Source organism: Staurois parvus, unplaced genomic scaffold (genome assembly GCF_062004578.1).
Source record: "Staurois parvus isolate SC_StPar_1 unplaced genomic scaffold, SC_StPar_1.0 ptg002225l, whole genome shotgun sequence".
Lineage (NCBI taxonomy): Eukaryota > Metazoa > Chordata > Amphibia > Anura > Ranidae > Staurois > Staurois parvus.
Window position 1 is genome coordinate 1,163 of NW_028320021.1, and position 17,702 is coordinate 18,864.

The 17,702-nt window shown below is 43.4% G+C and overlaps 1 protein-coding gene across 1 annotated transcript in view; it reads right to left on the minus strand.

Annotated features, from left to right (window-relative positions):
* Positions 1–6,391: 6,391 nt before the first annotated feature.
* Positions 6,392–17,702, minus strand: part of LOC149431526 (microtubule-actin cross-linking factor 1, isoforms 6/7-like) — a 98,553-nt gene continuing 87,242 nt past the window's right edge. Inside the window, 8 exon segments of the mRNA XM_089665510.1 lie at positions 6,392–7,650; positions 7,822–8,025; positions 9,684–9,902; positions 11,037–11,144; positions 11,268–11,387; positions 11,464–11,594; positions 11,597–11,704; positions 17,191–17,275. Coding sequence (XP_089521636.1) covers positions 7,339–7,650; positions 7,822–8,025; positions 9,684–9,902; positions 11,037–11,144; positions 11,268–11,387; positions 11,464–11,594; positions 11,597–11,704; positions 17,191–17,275 — 1,287 coding nt within the window. The 3' untranslated portion in view covers positions 6,392–7,338.

The following is a 17,702-nucleotide window of genomic DNA, read 5'->3' on the forward strand; positions in this document are numbered from 1 at the left end:
CATGTCCATGGGTTACAGACTTCAGGCTAAGCATCAGAAAGGAGGAAATCCAGTCTTTGGTCATGTCCATGGGTTCCAGACTTCAGGCAAAGCATCAGGAAGGAGGAAACCCAGTCTTTGGTCATGTCCATGGGTTACAGACTTCAGGCAAAGCACCAGAAAGGAGAAAACCCCGTCTTTGGTCATGTCCATGGGTTATAGACTTCAGGCAGTCATTCCAAGTAAAGGATTCTCAACAAAATATTAAAAATTTTATTTATGATTCTATTCATTTGTCCAATTACTTTTGGTCCCTTGAAAAAGGGGGGATGGCTACTCTTAAGAGCTGTAATTCCTAAACCCTTCCTCCGATTTGGATGTACATACCCTCAAATTACACCAGAGAGTGCACACTGTCCACCCATATTCATTACAGAACTATAGCTTGAATATGTTTTGACAAATACCTGAAAAAAATCTAAAATTGTGCCTGTGTCCAAATACATATGGACCTAACTGTAGGTGCAAGGCATGGGTTGTGTATAGGGTTAAAGCATCTATTGCCAGCATCCCGTGGATTTTCAGAATACCCTCCAACCAAATGTTGATTAAAGTGATCACATCATAGCAGTAATACCACTAAGTTTCAGGGCCACACAGGACCTCTTCATCAGGCATGTGATATCATGTCATATAAAGGGGTCCTGCATGGCCCCAAAACATTTTTGTTGCTGCGGTGATGTGATCATTTTAATGGTTGAACATTATTCTGAAGATTGATGCGGTGATGATGTATGCTATTTGTGTTGACATGAGTTCCCAGCTAGTAGCTGTTACAGCACTCACTTGCTTTCCAGAAAAATGTGTGATGGGAATATTCTACTTGATATGTTTAGGGTTAGGGAATTGGTTTAGAGGTTAAAAGTGGTTAGTGTTGGGCTGAGGGTTATGCTGGCCATACACTCACCGGCCACTTTATTAGGTCCACCTGTTCAATTGCTTGGTAACACAAATTGTTAATCAGCCAATCGCATGGCAGCAACTCAATGCATTTAGGCATCTAGACCAGTGGTGGGCAACCTTTTTTTTCAACTGAGCCAAATCTCGCCAAAACCATGATTGAAATTTATTTTGAGAGCCACATTTTTAAAACTGAAAATACATCTCCCATATAGTAATTCATCCCCCATAGTAATTCATCCCCCATATAGTAATTCATCCCCCATAGTAATTCATCCCCCATATAGTAATTCATCCCCCATAGTAATTCATCCCCCATATAGTAATTCATCCCCCCTATAGTAATTCATCCCCCATAGTGTAATTCATCCCCCATAGTAATTCATCCCCCATAGTAATTCATCCCCCATATAGTAATTCATCCCCCATCGTAATTCATCCCCCATAGTAATTCATCCCCCATAGTAATTCATCCCCCATATAGTAATTCATCCCCCATATAGTAATTCATCCCCCATATAGTAATTCATCCCCCATAGTAATTCATCCCCCATATAGTAATTCATCCCCCATAGTAATTCATCCCCCGTATAGTAATTCATCCCCCGTATAGTATTTCATCCCTCATATAGTATTTCATCCCCCATATAGTATTTCATCCCTCATATAGTATTTCATCCCTCATATAGTATTTCATCCCTCATATAGTATTTCATCCCCCCATATAGTATTTCATCCCTCATATAGTAATTCATCCCCCATAGTAATTCATCCCCCGTATAGTAATTCATCCCCCGTATAGTATTTCATCCCTCATATAGTATTTCATCCCCCATATAGTATTTCATCCCTCATATAGTATTTCATCCCTCATATAGTATTTCATCCCTCATATAGTATTTCATCCCCCCATATAGTATTTCATCCCCCATATAGTAATTCATCCCCTATAGTAATTCATCCCCCATATAGTAATTCATCCCCCATATAGTAATTCATCCCCCATAGTAATTCATCCCCCATAGTAATTCATCCCCCATATAGTAATTCATCCCCCATAGTAATTCATCCCCCGTATAGTAATTTATCCCCCGTATAGTATTTCATCCCCCCATATAGTATTTCATCCCTCATATAGTAATTCATCCCTCATATAGTATTTCATCCCCCACAGTACTATTCCCCCCCCTTCTAGTAAGCCAAGTCCCCCGTATCAATTCACTTACCTTTGCTCCGCGCGTTCCTCTCGCTGTCTTCCTGCGCCGTTCGGGTCTTCAGGGCGGACTGTGAGAGGAGCCTAGCTCCCCTCCCCTCACGTTCGTCATGCTGCCCCGCCTACACACATCCTGACAGCCACATCCGCGGGCCGGATTAAAAGGTCCGCGCGGACTTTTGGGGCGGCCGACCGAGAGGAGGCAGGGGTGCGGCCGACCGAGAGGAGGGAGGGGAGCGGGCGCCCGACACACAGAAGAGCCGCATTAGAGTGGGTAAAGAGCCGCATGTGGCTCGCGAGCCGCGGCTTGCCGACCACTGATCTAGACAACTTGCTGAAGTTCAAACTGAGCATCAGAATGGGGAAGAAATGGGATTTAATTGACTTTGAACGTGGCATGGTTGTTGGTTCCAGACGGGCTGGTCTGAGTATTTCAAAAACTGCCGATCTACTGGGAGTTTCACGCACAACCATCTCTAGGGAAATCGAGACTCATCAGACCAGGCAACGTTTTTCCTTCTTCTTCTGGTGTCCAGTTTTGGCGAGCCTGTGCGAATTGTAGCCTCCGTTTCCTGTTCTTAGCTGACAGGAGTGGCACCCGGTGTGGTCTTCTGCTGCTGTAGCCCATCTTCTTCAAGGTTCCATGTGTTGTGCGTTCAGAGATGGTATTCTGCATACCTTGGTTGTAACGAGTGGTTATCTGAGTTGCCTTTCTATTATCTGGAACCAGTCTGCCCATTCTCCTCTGACTTCTGACATCAACAAGGCATTTGCCTCCACACAACTGCCGCTCACTGGATCATGCCAATCACATGGCAGCAACTCAATGCATTTAGGCATCTAGACAACTTGCTGAAGTTCAAACCGAGCATCAGAATGGGGAAGAAAGGGGATTTAGGTGACTTTGAATGTGGCATGGCTGTTGGTTCCAGTCGGGCTGGTCTGAGTATTTCAAAAACTGCTAATTTACTGGGATTTTCACACACAACCATCTCTAGGGTTTACAAAGAATGGTCCGCAAAAGAGAAAATATCCAGTGAGCGTCAGTTGTGTGGACGAAAAATGCCTTGTTGATGTCAAAGGCCAGAGGAGAATAGGCAGACAGGTTGGAGATGACAAAAAGGCAACAGTAACTCACATAATCACTCATTATGACCAAGGTATGCAGAATACCATCTCTGAGCGCACAACATATCGAACCTTGAAGCAGATGGGCTACAGCAGCAGAAGACCACACCGTGTGTCAGTGTCCTCATCTTCTGATGGCTCCTTCCAGCAGGATAATGCATTATGTCACAAAGCTCGAATCATCTCACACTGGTTTCTTGAACATGACAATGAGATCACTGCACTCCAATGATCTTCACAGTCACCAGATCTCAGTCCAATAGAGTACCTTTGGGATGTGGAGGAACGGGAGATTCGCTTCATAGATGTGCAGCCCACAAATCTACAGCAACTGCGTGAAGCTATCAAGTCAATATGGGCCAAAATCTCTGAGGAATGTTTCCAACAGCTTGTTGAATATTTGCCAAGGAGAATGAAGGCAAAAGGAAGTCCAGCCTGGAACTAGGAAAGTGGACCTAATAAAGTGGCCAGTGAGTGTACATGGCATGGACGGTCCTGATTTTTTGACTGGCACTAAAATGATTTTGATGGATAGCCACCCCATTGTAGGTCATTTGGTTATTAGTAGAGATGAGCGAATCGAATCAGGCGAAGTGGAATTCGTTTCGAATTTCAGGAAAAATTCGATTCGCATCGAATCCGAATTTTTGCCAACTTCGGATGGTCGAATCGAATTTTTCCTGATCGGCCGTTTTCATCCCTTCTACAGCCGGCAAAAATGTCCCTGCAGAGAGCTCCGCTATTTCTGACAGCTGTCTGACAGTTCCTTCACATTTCCAGCGGTTGAAACATTGTATCTATTTGTTTCCATTTAGGATACAGATGTTTTTATTAGGAAACAAATAGATACAATGTTTCAATCGCTGGAAATGTGAAAGAACTGTCAGAGAACTGTCAGAAATAGAGGAACTCTGCATATACACTTTTTGCTTTACTGGAATTATTCTTATTTTCATTCTTCTTCTTCTTATTTTCATTCTTCTTTTCATTCTTTTCATTCTTCTTTTCATTCTTTTCATTCTTCTTTTCATTCTTCTTCTTATTTTCATTCTTCTTTTCATTCTTTTCATTCTTCTTTTCATTCTTCTTCTTCTTTTCATTCTTCTTTTCATTCTTCTTGTCATTCTTTTCATTCTTCTTTTCATTATTTTCATTCTTCTTTTCATTCTTCTTCTTATTTTCATTCTTCTTTTCATTCTTCTTTTCATTCTTTTCATTCTTCTTTTCATTCTTCTTCTTATTTTCATTCTTCTTCTTCTTTTCATTCTTCTTTTCATTCTTCTTCTTCTTTTCATTCTTCTTTTCATTCTTTTCATTCTTCTTTTCATTCTTTTCATTCTTATTTTCATTCTTCTTCTTATTTTCATTCTTCTTTTCATTCTTTTCATTCTTCTTTTCATTCTTCTTCTTATTTTCATTCTTCTTTTCATTCTTCTTTTCATTCTTCTTCTTCTTTTCATTCTTCTTTTCATTCTTCTTTTCATTCTTCTTCTTATTTTCATTCTTCTTTTCATTCTTTTCATTCTTCTTTTCATTCTTTTCATTCTTCTTCTCATTCTTTTCATTCTTCTTTTCATTCTTTTCATTCTTCTTCTTCTTCTTTTCATTCTTTTCATTCTTCTTCTTCTTCTTTTCATTCTTTTCATTCTTCTTCTTCTTCTTCTCCTTCTTCTTCTTTGGCCCCGTGACTGCCCAAATGAGTGAAGTGTGCGGTGATTCTAAGATCGACGGCACTCATCTGCATGTCATACTGACTGACAGTATTATTTCTCTTCCCCAGCAGACTCCAAGGGCATTTAAATTAAAGGTACAGTGTTCTGCACTAATATAAAGGCTCTCTGAAGCCTAGAAACCCTTTTTATAAGTTAAATTCGCAGCGAATATATTCGAATCGAATTGAATTTTTTCGGAAAATTCGGCAAATCAGGCGAATCGAATTTTTGAAAAATTCGCTCATCTCTAGTTATTAGAAACTAGTAGACATTTGCAGTCAAAAGTTGACTGAAGGCTACAAACTTACCAAAAATGCCTAGTTTATGGTTAGAATTATGGTTGTGCCGGTGCAACAGTTTTGTGCTAAGAATTTGGTTAGAAATGTTTAGGTTTTGTTTGAGGGTTAGAAATCAGGAGCAGGTGTAAATCTTTAAAATGAGAGGTTGCATTTTAGGGCTAGATTAGGAATCGTGCTACAGTTGGGGGCTGGGGATACATTCAAGGGTCTAGGTAAAGGGTTAGACGATAGAGGTAAGTCAAGCGTTAGAATGAGAGATAGGAAACAGCAGTTGGTTGAGGGTTAGGGTTGGATTCACTGGAGATTGGGAAGCAGATCTTGACTGAGGATGAGAGGTTGGAGGTTACAGTTAGGTTTAGAGTCAAGTATTTAACCACTTGACCTCCAGAGGATTTACCCCCCTTAATGACCACGCCTCTTTTTGCTACTCGGCGCTGCACTAATTCAACTGATAATTGCGCGGTCATGCAGTGCTGCACCCAAATGAAATTTATGTCCTTTTTTTCACACAAATAGAGCTTTCTTTTGGTGGTATTTGATCACCTCTGCGCTTTTTATTTTTCACACTATAAACAAAAAAATACCAAAAATTTTGAAGAAAAACAATATTTTTTACTTTCAGCTATAAAAAATATATAGTAAACTCAAAGTTGGTTATAAATTTAGGCCAAAATGTATTCTGCTCCATGTTTTTGGTAAAAAAAATCCCAATGAGTGTATATTGATTGCTTTGTGTGACAGTTATAGCGTCTACAAACGATGGTATAGATACTGCAATTTACGCCATTTTTCTGCTATACAGCGCTGCGCTAGTTTAACGGACAATTGCGCGGTCATGCAATACGGTACATAAATGAAATTTACATAATTTTTTTTCACACAAATAGAGCTTTCCTTCGGTGGTATTTGATCGCCGTTTTTGCGGTTTTTATTTTTGCGCTATAAAAAAAAAGGCTGACAATTTTGAGGAAAAAAAAACAATATTTTGGACTTTTTGCTATAAAACATGTCCAGTAAAAAAAAATTAAAAAATCAAATTTAGTCATAAATTTCTGCCAAAATGTATTCTGTGACATGTCTTTGCTAAAAAAAAACCCAATACGTGTAAATTAATTGGTTTACGTGAAAGTTATAGCGTTTACAAATGGCGGGAAAGATACTGGGATTTTTAATTTTTTTTTATACTAATAATGGCGGCGATCAGTGACTTATGGCAGGACTGCGGCAAACATTCTGACACTGGGGGGGGGAACTGACTTGGGGTCACTGACAACCCCAGTGACACCAATACAGTGATCAGTGCAAAAAAAAACACTGACACTGTACTAATGGCACTGGGGATTAAGGGGTTAACTTTATTATTTACTGAAAGGGTTATCTGTGTGAGGGGAGTGTTTTACTAGGGGGCGGGGGTGTACTGCACAGGGGACAGCTGATCAGGAGAGATAACCTCTTCTCTCTGGCTCAGCATGTCAGGAGCTGTCAGGGAACTGACAGAGAGCAGAGCTATTGCAGCCCTGCTCTCTGTCAGTGATTGCCGCTAATCACCGGGACACAGCCGGTAACGACCGGCTGTGACCCGACGACTGACATCCGCGGCCGTGATTGGCGGGAAAGGTTTTAAAACGTGGTTTTTCTCAGCCGTGCCACCCTGCCACCGTGTTTCTACAGTGGCTGGGCGGCATGTGGTTATACAGGTGCTTTCTGCCTGCTCTTCTGCCTTAAATGTATGGAGGCCAGGCGCTGGAAAAAAAAAAATTAAGAGAAAGCTGCAAATGAGCTCCTCCAAGCTCTTAGAGGTATAAGCCTACAAGTTATGATATGCAGGCTTGGGTAGTAAAACATAACTGTTTTTTTATGGGGGAACTGGAGGCTCTGCAGCAAGCTAGGGGGAACTGCAAGGTGATGAGTGGCACTGTAGGAGGTTGGGTGGGTGGGTGGGTGCTGTGGGCATCTAGGGGCACTGTGGGAGACTGAAGGGCACTACAGGCCCAAATGGAAGGTTGAGGAGCACTATGGGAGCTACAGTAGGAGGCATTGTGGGACATTAGGGAATCTGCAGCTGGCTGAAGGTCCAGAAGAAGGGAAGCAAAGGCCTTGCATTTGAAAACCTCTTATCGAGAGAATAAATACCTTGTGACTCTTTAGCATCATCTGGAAGGCTGGAAGCCAGCTCACTGCCCTGTTTGCTGATGTTCTCCACAGCGACTCCCAGTTTCTCCAGCTCAGCTTGAACTTGAGAGTTTTCTTGCAGCTGTTCCCGAATCCGAGAGGGCTCCCCGCGCACAGATGTAGAGATCTGCATCCGGTCCCTGAGCCGCTCCAAGCTCTCCGACATCATATCTATTCTCTCGCTGATCTATAGGGAAGGGTACAAAACTTGGCTGCTTACTTTATGGCTATGGAGAACCACACATTAGATAGGTAGAACACAAGTCAGACATACCAGACAGTTCTGGAAAGAATTAGGTTTTTGGTTGGTGTTGGGAGATTATTGCAGAAAATGAAGAAAACTGCACAGACAACTGACCTGGCTGTATCGGGGAACGGTATCCTCAAGGACAGCAGCTGCTTGGCGGACAGCCTCCCGAATGGCACAATACCGCTTTTCTGCATTCTCAAATCTCTGCTGGAATACAGAACTCTCCTCTGGACACAACTCAGACAGCTTACAGGCGACTCGGTGTAGTTTGGTGACAAGCGGTTTATGTTCAGCAACCACCTCCCGCAGAGCCTGGTACAATGACCAACAAACAGAAGTAAATGGCTCTATGTTTTGGATGTATTCAGTCTATAAACCAACAACTATGGGTATACCGTTGGATAAATGGCTCTATATTTAGGATGTATCCGGTCTATAAACCAGAGGCTCTGGATGGACAGTTGGATAAATGGCTCTATATTTACGATGTATCCAGTCTATAAACCAGAGGCTCTGGATGAACAGTTGGATAAATGGCTCTATATTTACGATGTATCCAGTCTATAAACCAGAGGCTCTGGATGGACAGTTGGATAAATGGCTCTATATTTAGGATGTATCCAGTCTATAAACCAGAGGCTCTGGATGAACAGTTGGATAAATGGCTCTATATTTACGATGTATCCAGTCTATAAACCAGAGGCTCTGGATGGACAGTTGGATAAATGGCTCTATATTTAGGATGTATCCGGTCTATAAACCAGAGGCTCTGGGTGCACAGTTGGATAAATGGTTTTATATTTAGGATGTATCCAGTCAATAAACAAGAGGCTCTGGATGGACGGTTGGATAAATGGTTCTATATTTAGGATGTATCCGGTCTATAAACCAGAGGCTCTGGATGGACAGTTGGATAAATGGTTCTATATTTAGGATGTATCCAGTCAATAAACAAGAGGCTCTGGATGGACGGTTGGATAAATGGTTCTATATTTAGGATGCATCCGGTCAATAAACAAGAGGCTCTGGATGGACGGTTGGATAAATGGCTCTATATTTAGGATGTATCCGGTCTATAAACCAGAGGCTCTGGATGAACAGTTGGATAAATGGCTCTATATTTACGATGTATCCAGTCTATAAACCAGAGGCTCTGGATGGACAGTTGGATAAATGGCTCTATATTTAGGATGTATCCGGTCTATAAACCAGAGGCTCTGGGTGCACAGTTGGATAAATGGTTTTATATTTAGGACGTATCCGGTCTATAAACCAGAGGCTCTGGATGGACAGTTGGATAAATGGTTCTATATTTAGGATGTATCCAGTCAATAAACAAGAGGCTCTGGATGGACGGTTGGATAAATGGTTCTATATTTAGGATGTATCCGGTCAATAAACAAGAGGCTCTGGATGGACAGTTGGATAAATGGTTCTATATTTAGGATGTATCCAGTCAATAAACAAGAGGCTCTGGATGGACGGTTGGATAAATGGTTCTATATTTAGGATGTATCCGGTCAATAAACAAGAGGCTCTGGATGGACAGTTGGATAAATGGTTCTATATTTAGGATGTATCCAGTCTATAAACCAGAGGCTCTGGATGGACAGTTGGATAAATGGCTCTATATTTAGGACGTATCCGGTCTATAAACCAGAGGCTCTGGATGGACAGTTGGATAAATGGCTCTATATTTAGGATGTATCCGGTCTATAAACCAGAGGCTCTGGGTGGACAGTTGGATAAATGGCTCTATATTTAGGATGTATCCGGTCTATAAACCAGAGGCTCTGGGTGGACAGTTGGGGAAATGGATCCCGGGAATGGGCAGGTTGTATGTTGTAAGGGTTACCCTTCCAGGAAGGACAGGTTGTATATTGTAGGAGTCATCCTCCCAGGAAACGGCAGATTGTATATTGCACCCATGAACATCACCCCATACTGTACATCAGGGGTCTCGCTCTCACCTGCAGTCTCTCTTGCTGCTCCCTGAAATCTCCAGAGAGGCCGCAGTTTGGAGATCTTTGCGGAAGGTCAGACTCTGTCTCTTCTATCCAGGGCAGTAGCTCCTCCTCGGCTTCTGAAAACTGGGCAAGCATGGCGAGGGTGTGCTCCAGGGCAGCAGGCGAGGAGGTCACCTGGGCTGCTATCTGGGGACACTTATCCTTCAGGGACTCTAGAGATGCCTGCGGGGGGCAGGGGGGCACAAACAAGACAAATTTCATGAAGTGTTATTCCCATCCAAATCAATCACACAATGTAATGTCAGAAAACATCTTCTTGTGAAAAACACTTTGATTGGATGAGAGGTGAGTGGATGACATCATGATCTACACCAATCAGAGATAGCCTTGTATTCATTCATAAAAATACAAGGCTTCTGTAGAATCTTGAAATAACATTCATCTACAACAGAGCCTTATCCTAGACCCCCTCCTGAACCATAACTGGCCACATGCCTCCAACAAAGGGGGGAAGGTGAAAAGTATCCTGCCATGGGGGGACCCCCCTGGCAAAGCACTCTATTGATTAGGACAAAGGCCTCTTCCCCACAGCCCTGTCCCGGTGCTTGAGAGGGTCTGTGGACCCAATCATGATGCCAGATGTCCATTGACAGAGGAAAAACCTGCCACCAAGCCAACCACGTCATATATGGCCAATTATGTCATGGGGATCTCCACGATGAGGAAGATAGGAAGAGGCAAAAATAACCGTGTTGACATTCATCCCTTAAGAACATTGCTGAGGGCTGTGCCAGTCTGTGCCACATGGTAGACATAAAATGGGGTAAGAGTTGGCTTTAAATACGGTCCTTTCAAAATACACTATAACCTTCATATTAGTGGAAAAGACCAGATGGAACAAAGGTGGGAAGAATGGAGATTCTGGGTATTTACATCCATAACATCACCCCCCGCTATATCACCAACCTTATCTGCAGATATCACCCAAATTGTCCTCTCCACTCCTTCCAAGACATCTTTCTATCTAGCTCCCTTGTTACCTCCTCCCATGTTGGCCTCCAGGTCTTTTCCAGAACCTCTCCCATCCTCTTGAACTCCCTACCCTAGTAAAAACTCATTTATTCAGGAAAGCCTATAACACCTCCACCTAAAAAGCCATACTTGAGCCACCTCTATCAGATCATCCTCTGCAGCTGTTACCTTTTGTCCCATCTCCCTTTAGATTGTAAGCTCCATGAGTGGGGCCCTCCTATGTCTTCTGTATTGAGCTGTATAGTAATTGTACTGTCCCCCTTTATATTGTAAAGCTCTGCACAAAAAATCCTGTATTATAATAATAATTTACACCTTCCTCACCTGCAGCCTCTCCTGGGTGGCCCTCGGGCACAGAGTGAGAAGAATGTCGGAGATACCCAAGAGCCTTTCAGTGATGCCACAGTGTTGTAGAACATCCACCGCCAGCAGCTGTCAGAGGGAGAGAAAAAGCCATTGCTTTGGTCCAAGCATGTACATAGAAGATGATGTTCCCCCCTATAACCTGTAACAACTTCCCTGCAGACTCGTCCCAGGCCTGCCCACCTTCCTCACCTTATGATCTCTCATCTGCGCCTGTAGGGTCTCCACATCCAGCGTGACTCGGTTCAGCTCCTCCAGGCGTCGCTCAGCGTTTCGAAGATGAGATAACTCGGTCAATACAACCTGATCCAGCTAAAACCAAGATGGAGAAAGTCAGGACAGTCATAACAAGAAGGTGAACCCCCCTTACTAGTTAATGGTCACCCACCTTTTCCTTGTCGCTGTTGCTCAGCATGCTGCGTTCTCCATCACCTTCCCCACTCGCAGAAGACGCCACCTTCTCCATACGGCCCAGCCACAAGGAAATGTCCTCCTGGGAAGGGTCCAGGTGTTCTGTGCCTGCAATGTTTGTTCTGTTCGCTGGAGCATATCACCAGCGCTCTGAGCTACGATAATATACCGGACCCGCAGAGCATCCATCTTTTCTTGGCAAAGCTGAGATTCTTCTCCTAAAAGTTGTTACATGGAAGATATGAGATCCCACCACTCAATAATAACCCCTAACCAAGAGCAACCTGAACACTCCTCAATTATAGATTGCACCTCTATAACATAGAGCATCCCCCCAAAACAAAACCCCACTAACACAGAGCACACCTCTTTAAAAAGAGCCTGTGACAAGGTGATGCAAACCAGATTACTCGTGCAGATACACTCACCGGCCACTTTATTAGGTAACACACTAATCAGCCAATCACATGGCAGCAACTCAATCCATTTAGGCATCTAGATGTGGTGAAGACAACTTGCTGAAGCTCAAACTGAGCATCAGAATGGGGAAGAAAGGGGATTTAAGTGACTTTGAACATGGCATGGTTGTTGGCGACAGACAGGCTGGTCTAAGTATTTCAAAAATTGCTGATCTACTGGGATTTTCATGCACAACCATCTCTAGGGAAATTGAGACTCCTCAGACCAGACAATGTTTTTCCAATCTTCTGGTGTCCAATTTTGGTGAGCCTGTGCGAATTGTAGCCTCCGTTTCCTGTTCGTAGCTGACAGGAGTGGCACCCGGTGTGGTCTTCTGCTGCTGTAGCCCATCTTCTTCAAGGTTCCATGTGTTGTGTGTTCAGAGATGGTATTCTGCATACCTTGGTTGTCATGAGTGGTTGTCTGAGTTGCCTTTCTATTATCTGGAACCAGTCTGCCCATTCTCCTCTGACCTCTGACATCAACAAGGCATTTTCCTCCACACAACTGCCGCTCATTGGATATCTTCTCTTTTTCGGACCATTCTCTGTAAATCCAAGAGATGGTTGTGCGTGAAAATGTCAGTATTTAAGCAGTTTTGGAAATGCTCAGTCCAGCCCGTCTGGCACCAACAACCATGCCACGTTCAAAGTCCCCTTTCTTCCCCATTCTGATGCTCGGTTTGAACATCAGCACGTCGTCTACGCCACATCTAGATGCCTAAAGGGATTGAGTTGTTGCCATGTGATCGGCTGATTAGCAATTTGGGTTACCAAGCAATTGAACAGGTGGACCTAAAAAAAAGTGGCCAGTGAGTGTAGGTGTGTGAAGGCTCTCATATATTTCATACATCCAGGTCATGGTAAATCTAGTAGTACTTGGTCAGGTTCAACTGGACTTGTTCTGTATTGTCTAAGACTGAGCTACTCAGTTCTATTCAGTGTCAGGAAGATCCCCCAACATTTAAATTCACACAAGGAGCACCAACACCTTCATCCAATCACCATGGAATGTGGAGATGTTGATTGTCCAAGAACAGGATGCTTGCAAATGCTACAAAACTTCTCCAACATTACAGAACAAGTCCAGTTGAATCTGACCAATAACTTCTAGTCACTCCTGAAGATAGTTAGTCATCTCATGGTGGCTCCATACCCCCACGGCCACCAACAGGAAGATCCCCCAACATTTATATCCACACAGGGAGCACCAACACCTTCATCCAATCACCATGGAATGTGGAGATGTTGATTGTCCAAGAACAGGATGGGAGGTATGAAAGTTGTGGAACCCTTCTGTTCTAGTTCCATCATCCCATCCTTGGTGTCACAAAGTCAAGATAGGTGTTAATTCATTGACTTAGCTGGCTAGAGGGTTGAATTGTTTATACATTGTGTGGATATAATTGTTGGCGTATGTTCCTGAGACTGATTGAAATTAAATAAGTGGCTTGAAAATGCTACAAAACTTCACCATTACAGAACAAGTCCAGTTGAATCTGACCAATAACTTCTATTCACTCCCGAAGATAGTTAGTCATCTCATGGTGGCTCCATACCCCCACGGCCACCAACAGGAAGATACCCCAACATTTATATCCACACAGGGAGCACCAACACCTTCATCTAATCACCATGAAATGTGGAGATGTTGATTGTGCCAGGAAGATCCCCCAACATTTATATCTACACAGGGAGCACCAATACCTTCATCCAATCACCATGAAATGTGGAGATGTTGATTGTGTCAGGAAGATCCCCCAACATTTATATCCACACAGGGAGCACCAACACCTTCATCCAATCACCATGAAATGTGGAGATGTTGATTGTGTCAGGAAGATCCCCCAACATTTATATCCACACAGGGAGTACCAACACCTTCATCCAATCACCATGAAATGTGGAGATGTTGATTGTGTCAGGAAGATCCCTTAACATTTATATCCACACAGGGAGCACCAACACCTTCATCCAATCACCATGGAATGTGGAGATGTTTATTGTCCAAGAACAGGATGGGAGGTATGAAAGTTGTGGAACCTTCCTGTTCTAGTTCCACCATCCTATCCTTGGTGTCACAAAGTCAAGATAGGTTTTAATTCATTGACTTAGATGGCTAGAGGTATGAATTGTTTATACATTGCGTGGATATAAAAGTTGGCGTATGTTCCTGAGACTGATTGAAATTAAATAAGTGGCTTGCAAATGCTATGAAACCTCTCCAACATTACAGAACAAGCCCAGTTGAATGTGACCCTTAATTTCTATTCACTCCTGAAGATAGTTAGTCATCTCATGGTGGCTCCATACCCACATGGCCACCAACAGGAAGATCCCTCAACATTTATATCCAACACAAGGAGCATCAACACCTTCATCCAATCACCATGGAATGTGGAAATGTTGATTGTGTCAGGAAGATCCCCCAACATTTATATCTACACAGGGAGCACCAACACCTTCATCCAATCACCATGAAATGTGGAGATGTTGATTGTGTCAGGAAGATCCACCAACATTTATATCCACACAGGGAGCACCAACACCTTCATCCAATCACCATGAAATGTGGAGATGTTGATTGTGTCGGGAAGATCCCCCAACATTTATATCCACACAGGGAGTACCAACACCTTCATCCAATCACCATGAAATGTGGAGATGTTGATTGTGTCAGGAAGATCCCTTAACATTTATATCCACACAGGGAGCACCAACACCTTCATCCAATCACCATGGAATGTGGAGATGTTGATTGTCCAAGAACAGGATGGGAGGTATGAAAGTTGTGGAACCCTTCTGTTCTAGTTCCATCATCCCATCCTTGGTGTCACAAAGTCAAGATAGGTGTTAATTCATTGACTTAGCTGGCTAGAGGTTTGAATTGTTTATACATTGTGTGGATATAATTGTTGGCGTATGTTCCTGAGACTGATTGAAATTAAATAAGTGGCTTGAAAATGCTACAAAACTTCACCATTACAGAACAAGTCCAGTTGAATCTGACCAATAACTTCTATTCACTCCCGAAGATAGTTAGTCATCTCATGGTGGCTCCATACCCCCACGGCCACCAACAGGAAGATCCCCCAACATGTATATCTACACAGGGAGCACCAACACCTTCATCCAAGCACCATGAAATGTGGAGATGTTGATTGTGTCAGGAAGATCCCCCAACATTTATATCCACACAGGGAGTACCAACACCTTCATCCAATCACCATGGAATGTGGAGATGTTGATTGTGTCAGGAAGATCCCCCAACATTTATATCCACACAGGGAGCATCAACACCTTCATCCAATCACCATGGAATGTGGAAATGTTGATTGTGTCAGGAAGATCCCCCAACATTTATATCTACACAGGGAGCACCAACACCTTCATCCAATCACCATGAAATGTGGAGATGTTGATTGTGTCAGGAAGATCCCCCAACATTTATATCCACACAGGGAGCACCAACACCTTCATCCAATCACCATGAAATGTGGAGATGTTGATTGTGTCAGGAAGATCCCCCAACATTTATATCCACACAGGGAGCACCAACACCTTCATTCAATCACCATGAAATGTGGAGATGTTGATTGTGTCAGGAAGATCCCCCAACATTTATATCCACACAGGGAGCACCAACACCTTCATCCAATCACCTTGGAATGTGGAAATGTTGATTGTGTCAGGAAGATCCACCAACATTTATATCTACACAGGGAGCATCAACACCTTCATCCAATCACCATGGAATGTGATGATGTTGATTGTGTCAGGAAGATTCCCCAACATTTATATCCACACAGGGAGCACCAACACCTTCATCCAATCACCATGAAATGTGGAGATGTTGATTGTCCAAGAACAGGATGGGAGGTATGAAAGTTGTGGAACCTTCCTGTTCTAGTTCCACCATCCCATCCTTGGTGTCACAAAGTCAAGATAGGTGTTAATTCATTGACTTAGATGGCTAGAGGTATGAATGGTTTATACATTGTGTGGATATAAAAGTCGGTGTATATTCCTGAGACTGATTGAAACTAAATAAGTGGCTTGTAAATGCTACAAAACTTCTCCAACATAACAGACAAGTCCAGTTGAACGTGACCAACAACTTCTAGCAGGGGCGGACTGACAACTCATGGCGCCCCTGGGCAATAGGGGATCATGGGGCCCCTGTGTCCTTGCCCACACTCAAACCACACCCAAAAAAGCCTATGAAAGGTACCAGGGACATCTCATAGGGCCCCCTACTGACCCCCACTGAGTTCCCCAATGGTCAGTCCGCCCCTGACTTCTAGTCACTCCTGCAGATAGTCATCTCATGGTGGCTCCATACCTCCATGGCCACCAGTCACATGTGCAACTGTTGACACCAAATCATATGCAAACTTCCCAATATGCTGGAACCACGCACAGTTCTCTCATATCCCACAATGCAGCACCTAGTGTCTGAAGGACATGCCTGAGCACCATGATATGAGGGTTTGTTTCACCCCTTGTTGCAGTGGAAGAAATAACGCAACCAATTTTATTTGGCAGATAACATCACAAAGGTATAAATACTTTGGGGTCTATATTGTGTCTAATATGTTTTTTTCCTATGATAGTCAGCTCTGTCTAGTGGCCATAAAGAGATATTTTCCCGAATTACTTCAATCAGGAAAATACCGATTTATGGCCACTAGATGGAGCTGGGGATTATAGGAAGTAAAAATATTAGACACATTACGGGGGATTATTTGTGATTTTTGTTATTTTTTTTTGTTATCATTTCACTAGAATTGACTAAACCAGACAAAACCTGAAGAAAGAACTTTCCACAAAGCAGAGTATTTTTTTTTTTTTGTTACTTTTGGCCATTTTGTCTACCGGTAAGTAACTTTTTTTCTCTTCATTGGGACATTACCACTTTCCATGTAGAACCTTATTCTGTGTTCTTTACAGTTCTGTTCTTCCTAACACACAGATTGTTAGCTCTGCAGTCCAGTGACACTGGAATCCCCTTTGGACATCATCTGCTCCAATCAGTGACCCTCTGGTTGTACACTTGCTGTCAGTGCTATCATGGGAAACATCTGCTGATGATTGCAGGATGAATCCCTGACTTCTTCCTGAATGTATCTTCTGCCTGGAAAAGTCAACGGGGCTCAGGAGGTGAACCCAGCAGCCAATCAAAATTCCTCTCTTACGTCTATCAGCTTTCACACTGGTCTACATTTCCTCCCGGTCGGTCCATTTACCTGATATCAGTTCCAGGATCACCTGACCCTTCTCTAGAACCTTCTCCAGATCTCCCGGCTTGCTCTGGATTTCCCTGCACAGGTCCTGGAAGGAGGAAAAGATTAGTAATTGTGTCATGACAGTTTCGTTGCCTGAAATGTCTGCATATAGATTCTGTATACTGTATATAAATGACAGTATATACAATAGGTTAGCCTGAGGTCAACAACTGGTTTCTTAACCACTTCCAGTCCGGACACTTTCCCCCCCCTTCCAGTCCGGACGCTTTCCCCCCCTTCCAGTCCGGACACTTTCCCCCCCTTCCAGTCCGGACACTTTCCCCCCCTTCCAGTCCGGACGCTTTCCCCCCCCTTCCAGTCCGGACGCTTTCCCCCCCTTCCAGTCCGGACGCTTTCCCCCCCCTTCCAGTCCGGACGCTTTCCCCCCCCTTCCAGTCCGGACGCTTTCCCCCCCTTCCAGTCCGGACGCTTTCCCCCCCCTTCCAGTCCGGACACTTTCCCCCCCTTCCAGT